At 45.7% G+C, this 11,044-nt stretch overlaps 3 protein-coding genes across 3 annotated transcripts; 2 read left to right on the top strand and 1 right to left on the bottom strand.

The window, feature by feature from the left end:
- Positions 1-802: 802 nt before the first annotated feature.
- Positions 803-1,672, top strand: EDB93DRAFT_1308505 (uncharacterized protein; the record flags this gene model as incomplete). Its single annotated transcript, XM_041454779.1, has 6 exons — positions 803-947; positions 979-1,058; positions 1,325-1,360; positions 1,390-1,437; positions 1,488-1,565; positions 1,619-1,672. 6 exons carry the CDS (start codon positions 803-805, stop codon positions 1,670-1,672), a joined length of 441 nt encoding a protein of 146 aa, XP_041303150.1.
- A 992-nt stretch (positions 1,673-2,664) lies between these two features.
- On the top strand, positions 2,665-3,102 carry EDB93DRAFT_1107606 (uncharacterized protein; the record flags this gene model as incomplete). The annotated part of the gene is made up of 3 exons (XM_041447741.1): positions 2,665-2,752; positions 2,808-2,850; positions 2,907-3,102. The coding sequence occupies 3 exons, from the start codon at positions 2,665-2,667 to the stop codon at positions 3,100-3,102; spliced, it is 327 nt and encodes a 108-aa protein (XP_041303149.1).
- A 911-nt stretch (positions 3,103-4,013) lies between these two features.
- EDB93DRAFT_1242859 (uncharacterized protein) lies at positions 4,014-7,732 on the bottom strand (the record flags this gene model as incomplete). The annotated part of the gene is made up of 10 exons (XM_041452075.1): positions 4,014-4,675; positions 4,947-5,403; positions 5,459-5,555; positions 5,606-5,781; positions 5,832-5,961; positions 6,010-6,238; positions 6,288-6,488; positions 6,566-6,745; positions 6,793-7,023; positions 7,639-7,732. 10 exons carry the CDS (start codon positions 7,730-7,732, stop codon positions 4,014-4,016), a joined length of 2,457 nt encoding a protein of 818 aa, XP_041303148.1.
- Between the last annotated feature and the right edge of the window lie 3,312 nt (positions 7,733-11,044).

The following is an 11,044-nucleotide window of genomic DNA, read 5'->3' as shown; positions in this document are numbered from 1 at the left end:
GCCTTGTAATTGTGACCATTTATTAGCCATAGTCCCTTGAATTATAATGGATGCTTGCCCTGACAGAATTCACAAATATCACCATAATGGCAGGGATTATGCAGGAGTATCTGCATGGCAAGAAAGTTAAGTGTTCCAATCATGATTGTTACGACTTGGATGGTATCTGTTGGCGACGCTCAAACAGAGCGTGTGTCGTCAATGGTCGAGGACGTCCTTGGGCTAGCCCAAGGTTAGGGGTCTTACTTGGCGAGGCTTCGGCAAGTAAGATTTGACGCCTATGTCCAAATCAGGTAGCTTATGTCAAGCGGGTGCGAGACGATAAGCTAAATCGGCCAAGGCTTATGACACCTGAAGGTTAATCGTAAGATCGTCATTAATTAGAAGGACAGAAGTCCGACTAGTTAACAGGGGCTTTGCTCATCGACGAAGTCGATGAGTAAAGATCGAGACTATAGGCTTATCCATGAAGAGCAGATAAGAAGATAGAATATAGACTGCTGGCGAGGCAGAAAGGATCACTCTGGTGAGAGTAGGAGGTCAAGAACCAAGTAGATTCAAGTTAGGGAATATAGTACATGGTAGCGAGTTATATAGAGGACAGGAGACGTATTAGTGGATGATAACTCGTACTACCAAGTGAGGCAATCAATAAAGGGTATAACCATAAAAGGAAAGCACGTTTGCGTTGAGACACGGGCGAGGCAGAACGTGCTGGATAAGAAAGTGAGTCAAAGGTCGAAATAAGAAGTGAAACGCACAGGGGCACGATCGTGCAGCTGCGGAGCTATCTATAAGTCGCATGTGCGACTGCGCACTGAGTCAGAGATCAGGAAAGGGAAAAGGCCAAAGGAGATGCGTCGTGCATCATATCATAGGTTACCGTCCAGACGGTAAGGGCAAGGCTGTCCACAGGATCAGTCAGGTGGTGGTGGAACGGAGCATGGGTATGCTTCGTCAACGAAAGGATCCGGCCAGATGTACTGGCTCTGCTGAAGCGACAGGTAGAGGGCGAAAGGGAATGCGAGGATGACAAGGATGACCAGGGTAAGGTCGGGGTAAGGGTATGATGCGAGGGCTGATACGAGGAGGATTAGGAGAAAAATGGTAGGAGCCCAAGTGTCTAGATGTTCTTGTAACAATGATGCTCCATCAACTTTTAGTGTCTTCAATTATAATGGATGCTTGCCCTGACAGAGCTCACAAGCATCACCATAATGGCAGGGATTGCATGGCAGTACTATCTGCATGGCAAGTGTCACAATCACGATGTTCTATCAACTTTTAGTGTCTAAGTATATAACAAATGCCTGCTTTTATGAAGGCACAAATGAACATCAGAAAGACACCTCTCATAAAGGTGTGTCCAATGGGTATCATTTTTACAAGTATCGGCTACAAATGACCACTGGAGGTATTGAGCATCTAGTCCAGGAGGTATGAGAATTTCGATGGACATTTGAAGTGAACTTGACCGTATTTGACAGACTATCCAACTACTTGACCTTGCTTTGCGCAAAGCAGACCTATTTCTGCCCACACTGACCGCTGTTCATGAGTTCATTGTAAGTCAAAAATAAAAATAACTAAATGTCACAAATTGATAGGAGTCTTTCAGTATGAAGTTGTTCGCTCCTCTGTGGTGATTAGGAAGCAAACACAGCTTTTATAATTGCTAGGACAACCCATGTCCGTAGATCATGGAGCGTCACACGCATCCAAAGCACTGTCTCGTGTTCTTTCCACAACTACTTACTATGAGGGGAAACTAACTTCTTTCAGTACACGCAGCACCAAGGACACATTTCAGACTGTTTCAAAAGACATTGAGCACACAATGCGCACAATGGGGATGACACAGACCCACCATATGCCTGCCCTTATTCTTTCTCAATGAATGCTGACCCTAATAATTAATGAAAGGAAACATGCAGAGGATGTCGTCAGTTTCATTCGTACCGCCTGTGCAGATGGCCTGGCTTCGATGTTATTTTGTGTTCTGCTACAATTTGTATATTATCTTTTTTATTTTGAATCCAATTTATGTCCTATGGATAGTTGTACTCTATGTAGGACAGTACTATCTAGTTGTATATTATCTTGTCATATGAAACTGTACTGAGTAATTAATACACATTTCTGTCAGAATGGCAACCTTCTTACAATACCTTATCCTGTCATACCATTCTGCTAAAATTTGTATATTATCTTGTCATATGATCATAATGAGGAATTACTACACATTTCTGTCAGAGTTGCAACCTTCTTATAATACCTTATCTTGTCATGCCATTCTGCTAAAGTTTATATATCATCTTGTCTTATGATGACCGTACTGAGGAGTTAATACACATTTCTGTCAGAGTTGTGACCTTCTTATAATACCTTATCCTGTCACTGCTCATGCCTGTACATCATTTTATATTATCATATAACTGCACACAATATGATAAAATTTTGGTCTAATTTTGTCAACCCTATCTACAAAATAATGTTCTCCCCAATTTCCTGATGACAATGATTCTCTATCTATGCCTTTTCAGTGTTCACTGGCCAAACTTAGAACACTTGGGAGCCTTGTCCACTGGTATGTACCTCACTTAAGCTTCATGTAGGGACACTCTCAACTTATCCTGTTCCTCGTTCAAGTAACTCCATTGGACTATGGCTATGACTTGGTGGAGTTTTTTGTTTTCACAACATGTGCAATATGTTAAGACCGGGAAATTAGCATTCATATCCAATTATCAAGGTATGTACATCTCATCCATGACTTTGCTCCACTTGATTTGACATGGTATGTTTAGGGAGCACGGCACTGTTAACAAACCCTCAGATCCTGACCCACCCGTATGTATTTTTCATTTATTTCAATGACAAAGACTCAACTCAATATATTTCAATAGGTCTGTTAGTGATGGGAGTGATATTTTTGGTGATGGGAATATCGAGGCGGTTGTCAGCGAGTTTGAAAGTAAGCACATCTGCAATTTTTACTGTGAATGGGTGGGGTTTGGGCTCGAACCATTTGGGAAGAAAGATGAAAGCCTTGATGAAGCAGAGAGCACATTGAATGAGGTAGAGAGCATGAACATAACTTAGATTGATTCAGTGAAATGTACAATGGACTACTGTGAAAGAGATCTTCTTGCACATCAGGAAAACCACCGCTTACTTATCTCACTTTTTGTCTCTTAAATTCTCTCGGAGTGTTACTTTTCCGACTTAATGCACTTTCTGGAAAGCAAATTCAGAGTTCACAAGTTGGCACCATTCAAAAAAGCTCAAAAAGCAGAAAAAGTTTTGTAAGCGCAATAAGTGGGGTACACGTAGTACTACCAGTACTACTACTAAGTCCAAGTCCAAGTCACCCGTCAGCGCTTGCTGAAACTAATGACCGCAGACCACGCAGATGCAGATTTCGTCACCTCAAATGATGACCTCATCACCTGTACCCGCAACAGCAGAGCCATAGTCATCCTGACTCGGAGGGGACAGCACGAGAGTGACGAGACACGTGTTTTCATATCGTTGTTGAAATAGAGTTGAGAAGGGGGATATATTCTATGATAGCCTGTCTGACGCGCCATGACTTAGCCTCTGCAAACTCAATGATGGAGTTAGGTCTGAGCATTGCAATAAGCACTATGGAGACTCACCTAATGGCAGAAGTTGCGCTCACCAAACTCGTCGTCTAAGCACTCCGCTCAAGCTCATCCTAGATCTGAAGTGCTTGCTGAAAAGTCGCCCAGATCACGCAGATGATGACCCCATCACCTGTACTCGCAACAGCAGAGCCGTGGTCATATTGACTCGGAGGGGGCGGCACAAGAAGTGACGAGACGCGTGTTTTCATGTCGTTGTCGAAGTAGAGTTGAGAAGGGGGATATATTCTATGATAGCCTGTCTGACGCGCCATGGCTTAGCCTCTGCAAACTTGATGACGCAGTAATTAGACCACATATGCGAGTAGCGGACAGAATGAACTTACAAGAGCGAGAAGACCAAAACACCTAGGATGCGACCTCAAAAGCATGATGGTCTGCGAACTTGTTCAGATAGAATGCTCGAAAAGCATCATATGAGTCATGGTGCTTGATGTCGCGTGAAATGATCTGTGCTCCATAGACTGGAATGAGGTGTGCGGCACGGTAAATAGAATCAATATGGATGATTCCAACAGAAAAAGAATGGTCAGTATCAAACGAAGGTGTCACAATCCACATCCCAGTGTCCTGGTCGGGTCCGTCGCTGGCTTTGTCAAACCAGCGCACAACGGCACATGGATACGAAACTGCATTGAATGTGAAAGAAAAAAAACACATTACGCGCGCTATATCCATGCCCACCATCCCTTCAACACTTGCATCTGTGTTAACAAACACACAGTCATACCGGGGCGCCTCGTTTCTCCAAATAGGACAGGCACGAATATGCTCACGGCGCATACCGCCAATTCCACTGCGGTCGCTGGGCGCATAGAATGTCGAAGATGCAGAATTAAAGACTTGGATGTTCCCATCAAATCGAGGACATCTCGAAAGCGGGATTTCAGAGGGAGGGTGCTGGTCGTCTGGGTACACTTGTTCGAATAGGAAGCGGCGGAGGACATTGTAGAGATTGGGGATAGAGAGTTCCGTGGATAGCTCGGGTATAGTGTGTGCGCGTTTGCGTTCTGCGATTCTATTAGAAGAGTGTTCACTGTAAAATATGAGATAGCTTACGAGGGGTCTTTGCCAACTGGACATGGGCCTGCACCAGTGTTGGGCCATTGTCAATTTCGCCCTCTTCGTTATCACCCTGTATAGTAACATCAGCGTTGAAGAGTACTGGCACCGTGGCGCTATTCTCGTTGGGTTGGCTGGCATCAGGCATCTTATTTAAGCGCAAACGCTCTAGTGTAAATTTAAGCCAACAATAAAGATGTAACTTGTTATAAAACTTACTTAATGCCTTGAGTGTGGCAGACAGACAGGTGCCGTTTAACATTCCGCGGTTCTTGAAATCAATGCGTGCTGCTGCGAGCTTATCGAGGCGCTGGTTTGTCACCAGCATCTGACCAAGGGCTTTGTAGCGACTCGAGCGCCTCCATGGCTCCTTGACAGCTTTGATGTGTTTCGTCTCGGTGATCGAGGAGCAAAGGCCATTGGGCGCACCAAAAAGTTGGATAAGGAGGACATAGTGGGAACAAGAGTGTTGCCGAGGGAGAGAGAACGTGAAGACAACACCCGTAGATTCAAATATCTCCCTGTAATGATGGAATCGGTCAAGAGCCTCCTGAATTTGACCTAAAGTAGATTCTGTAATGATGTTGCGCCGTACGAGATAGCAAAATTCGAGAAATGCGCGAAACGTGCGCACCACATCTGTTGGGACGTGACCTTCGATGGCAGGTAAATAGACCTGAATTATTGTTAGCCGAGTTGCAATATCCTAGTTAATGTGATAGTGAACTAACCTTCATGAGGGCTTTTGAATCATCGCCCGTCCATTGTTTGAATCCCCGACCTTCTGGAAATCGTCGGAGACCTGCAAATGAAGCAACCGCAGCAATTCTTTGATGATGTGAGCTTTCGAATCATCAACTCGAGACAAAGTGACGCACCTTCGATCTATATCAGCTTGAATTCTCTCCGCTTCTTTCGTACCATGGACATGTTGCAGATACTGTCCAACCCACTTGACTAGGTGATCCTTGAAGGTTCCCTTAATCAGTTGATGCAGGATATCCGGCGCGATAAGTTCGTGAATATCGCCGCGTGGAAAATCGTTTGTGAACGGCTAGAAAGGATTGAGTCTCAACTCCGATAGAAAAGATGCGCGAGACTTACAACAAGGTCACCAACAATCCCATACTCCATCCACAAAGCACCATAGGTTGCCTCTTCAACTAACGCTTCTGTATGGTCACGTCGACGACACAGTGACTTCGTGTCTAAACTGTCAGGATGTGACATACACCTAGTAGCATTAAGGTAGAGGGATGTTGGAGATAATTTAGGAACATACCTCGGACACCAATTGCGCACTATGCACGCTAGTAGAACCTGCTCCTCGTAATCTGCAATGTATGGTCCAAGGCCATAAATTACACGCCGATAGTGGCCGTCACCGAAGCGTACAACCTCTGGTGTGGTCATACCAGGCCTTAAGTTCTCGAGAATCTTGGCGACAGACGAATGAAACAGTTGCCGATGGAATTTCCGAAATTTTGAGTCTTTTGCGTGCTCCTCTGTAGCTGCTTGACTGTGATTAGCGCAGAACAATAGTAGTAGTGTGAAACATACTTTTTGGCATAGCGAGGAAGCCAATAATGGCAACGGCATCACGATGTGCACGTCGGACATTATTACGAATGTTCCCGATTGATACATACAAGGGATAGTAATCGTTGGCACCAGTCGCCACTGAGACTGTTGTCTTGTCGCTTCCGAGTATAACCGGCACAAACGTTGAGCCGAGTGTATCCGGATCTTCAGAAATAGTTCCTACTGAAATTTTCAGCATGTGTAGCGACAGAAAACAATGAAAGACAACGTACCGCTTGGTTCCATGCCCAGTCAACCAGACATGAAGTCCTGCCATTGGCGTTCATCGCCATCAGTCAAATACTCACGGTAGGGCCGATAATCCATCTCTGTAGCGTAGTCCGGATTCCCCAACATGTTCTGAATAACCTCATGGGGGTCTCGGTACCAGACATCGTGAGATTGGTCCATCCAGGGTAGTACATTGGTTTCGCGGGCTTCTCCCCAGTGTACTGGACCTTGAGGGATTGCCATTTGACATCACCCACTGGCGTAGCGTCAATAGTTTTATACAAATCACGGTGGTCCGCAAACGGAGGTTTGTCGTTGTATTTGAGGAGGGTTGCAGCCCAAAGATCCAATAAGATATTGATGTCTCCGGCAGACATTTGGTTGCGCGTGTACAGAAATTCTGCAGTCTCGAACTCGACACGATTTCGATATGGAGCCCAGTCATCGGGTGACTTGATTGGAGGTGGTGTCGGGGGCGCTCCATCTGCAAGGAATCGTCCCTGTCACATCGCAAGGACGAGCTTATATTGATATACGTGTTAGTTGTAACTAGCTGGAAGGACTTTGTGAAACATACCATTTAGTTTTGGGTGATAGTTGCGGTATAATCTATCACCCGGCCCAAAAAATTCTGCGTTCAAATTATCTGGAATGTCAGGCTCATTAAGTGCCTGACTTGGGTCAGATGTACCCGCAGGAAAATTGTCACCCCGCCTGCAGAGATGTTGTCATGACCTGCTGAGAAGTGGCCATCCAGTACTTCAGGCTGCTCTTCAACTGTAGTGGTGTGCGAGACGCTGGTGGTAGCAGTGTGTGAGACGCTGGTGGTAGCAGGAGCTGGTCTGAATATTGAGTGTGAGGTGTTCCAGTGTTTTTTGCGCCCTCCCTGAGACTTGAAATGACGTGCGCAGTGTAAGTAACCGCAGGGAAACTGGAGAGAAACTATGGTCCCTGCGAGCGATGGGCATCTTGACTGTAAAATAAAGTAAGGCAGAGAACTTGAAGTGCCGAACACACATACTAGTACTAGTTTGATACTATTAAACAAAAGGTGACACCCCGATTACCACAGTCGGCAGCTGTTGGGGGTGGGACTTACGACTTTTTTTCTCAACTTGAAACCCTACTTTTCTTTTCCTCTTCCGCAAAGTCTTATCCCTCACCGTCTCCCCCATCTGCACAGTCATGTCCATGACAGACGCTCCCCGGCGCACCCGCCCATCGACTGCAACTGCCCGACCTGCTAAGGTGTTGCTCGACACGAAGATCAAGAGGCGATCCCCGGCTCAAAAGGCTGCAGATGACCTTGTCATCAAAGAAGCGAGAGAAGCAAAGGAAGCAGCGCACCAAAAGGGGGTTGAGCGTATTGCTGCTCTGCAGGCTGAGATGGAGAAAGCCCAGAAGGAATTGATCATGAAAAAGGCGACTCCCGTTCGGCCCAAGCCTAGGGCCAAGGCGATAAAGCCAAAGTGACTCAGAAAAAGTCTGTGGTAGGAGACACCGGTGGTGGTGACAGTCCTGCTGATAGTGGTATGTTGGAGGACCTAGTGTCAGAGACTGACATTGCCAGGGATGTGGAAAATAAAGCTGCAGGAAGGGGGAAAAAGATGGTGACGAAGAAAGTCGAAAAAGACGTTGATAAGGGATGCCCATCAGTAACATGCAAAAGAAGCTCACTGAATCATCCGAGTCAAAAGTGGAAGGTGATGATGCACGTGCTGATGGGAAATCACCGTAAGGCTTTTATCTCTCACATTACCATGTTGCTCCTCACTGAATCGACACTCTTTTTCTAAACCTTACTTCCAGTATCAACACATCCACAAAACTTGCATTAGGTGGCCGAGTGACCACTGGATCTCAGGGGTCAAACCTGGAAATCCAGAGCCGCTGTCATGTCCATCCATTGATAGCACTTCAACTCGAGCACCTCTGTCATCAATTTTCTCAGAGGGCAATGCTTCCTCCGCACCGACTTCAGCCGCTGAGCTTCTGACTAAGATTCCTGCAGCTTTGCCTCAAATTCCGGATGGTGTCGCAGACGATACTCTTACTGGCGCGTTGCAGATGATATCGACGATTCGTTGGAGCGTGAGGATGCTCTCTTGGGGAGCAAGAAAACAAGGGGAAATCTAAGGTACTATTGGCAGTGATTCATTGCCAGCATCCGAATCTACTAATTCCTTCTTTCACAGGTTGTCACGCTATACGAAGAGGACTATGATGTCGATGAGCCTGAGGCTCCACCAGAGGCATCAGACGACTCGGATGATGAGCTTATGGCTCTGTCGACACAAGTATTACCGGAGGAGCAGTACTCACAGGAGCCTAAGGCGCCATTCACACAGGAAGACAATCATATGTTCTTGAAGCGGAAAGCTAGCACCATAGACGATGAGGAGTCTTTGGTGTCCTGGTCCATGGAGATTGATGGCAATGCGGAACTGGTAGAAGACGCAATCATGAGTTCTGATTCGGAGGCACCGCTCCCTGTCAAAACTAACGCAGCAAAGAAGGAGAAAATTCTGCGCACAACATATTCAGTAAGGATTCTGGCCCTAATCGCACTCATTTCTGACAATGTACAGACATCCGTTACTGCATCTCAGGCTATAGTCGACAGCAAGCCGCCAGCTCATAAAAAGGCTAAGGTCAAATCTTCCGCACTACATGCCCGTGGTGCTCCTGCTACCACACGCCAGCAGAATGCAGATACTGCACCAGACAACATCAAAGCACGCAGTGCCTATCGCACAGTTGACCTACCTCCAGCGATGCAAATGGATCAGCGCTGGGCGAAGAATTTTATCCCTACCATAATGCTGTGGGCCGGAAGCTATGAAGATATCTGGAGTATTCCTGACGAGGTCCTTCTCCATCATGCGCAGCTTGTTCTTAACGCAGTGTACAACGATCTCGACATAGTGGTTGTTCACGGTGGAGTTATACATTCACTCGTAAGTCAGCTGTTTAATTCTAGGTTTAGCGACCTGAGCTAAATCTATACAGACTGCACAGCACATTTCAGAGTGGCGCAGCAATTTTGGCTCCACAGGGCTAGTCATCATCATGGACTTTTTATCACGAAATTCCGACGTGAATCCTGTCAAACTGGCCAAATCTCTTAATGTTGAATGGGCATTCTTGTTCGAGGACCCGGACAATCCATCTCCACTTACTGCATACCGCTCACCCTTTGTACTGCAGTTATTTGGCACAGCACACCTCAACGCCATCACCGGTTATGTGCAGGTTCCCTCATTCGACATGTGCGCACTTGCAACAAGTGGGATGTTACGGCCTCTTGCTCTTTCTGCTGCAGCGGTGAGTTCAACCTATAATGGCTTAATCATGCTCATTTTTTTCAGATTAAGCGCGCTGTCTCCATGATCGCAAATGAAGTACTCGAAGTTCAAAATGTTCTGTCATCCGCATCAAGAGGTCGGGTTAGCATCAGGCTACCGAAGGTCCTCAACAAAGTTACTGGGAAAAAGACCAACATTCCGTTTTTATTTTCGGCAGCTCTCTGGCTTAAACCAACTAATTCGTACATCAAATCTCTGTTAGGCAAGCCTGCTGGGTACCTCGAAACTACAGTACAGATGGCGCGTACCACCTTGAATGATGTCACTGAAACACCGTTGGGCTCGCTGATCGACGATGACGAGTCGGAGGATGACAAGCGTGCTATGATTTGTAAGTATTTATCATTCAGGCGCCCTCTCACTGACATCCATTGTTGCAGGATTTTGTTTTTGTTGCAGCACCTGCCAGTGCATGAATTTCGCTGTCCTGTGGTTGTTTTCTGCCGTATATCATGTTTTCCGCCAGCTCTGCTATCATGTTTTCTGCCGCTGACTGCTTTTTTGCCTGCATGCCCACCTTTTCCCCCATTCCCCCAGTTCCTTATGTTACTGAGAGTCTCCTTAATTTCATGCTTATCATGCTTTCTATGTATCCTCGTTATCCTGCTATCAAATGCTTAAACCGCTTTTTCTGCTTATTTAAGTGAATTAAGTAAAAATCCAGAGGACGAGTGGGCTTAATTAAGTGGCTCGCGCTTTTTCACTCCATCGACTTATGCGTCCCTTTTCGTGTAATTAAGTGACAAATAAAGTAAAAAAAGCAACTGGTAGTTTTCCTGATGAGACTTGTTTCCTGTTGTAATCACACATAAACTCAACACACAAATCATTGAATTTTGATGTTGGATTAGACTGTAGTGCATATTTGGAGAGCCTGAAAATCTTTCATTTGCTGTGTCGTGTTTGTGTCCCACAAATGTACCTTTCCTGACTCTAACTCTTGGTGAAACATCCATTTTCTTACATTGTGTTACTATCCTATTATAGGTTCTGTCCGTACACTAATCCGGCCGGACTATTTTCTCGTTTCCGCAGTAAATCTAGGTGATGTGATTAAATAACCGATTTCAACATGTAAACAAAGTGAATTGCGTAATATTACGTGATGTCGCGCTGCATTCATTCTAGTTCACGCTGATG

Source organism: Suillus bovinus, assembly GCF_016758785.1.
Source record: "Suillus bovinus strain UH-Sbo-P2 chromosome Unknown EDB93scaffold_81, whole genome shotgun sequence".
Taxonomy (NCBI): Eukaryota; Fungi; Basidiomycota; class Agaricomycetes; order Boletales; family Suillaceae; genus Suillus; species Suillus bovinus.
This window is presented reverse-complemented; position numbering and strand designations above follow the sequence as displayed.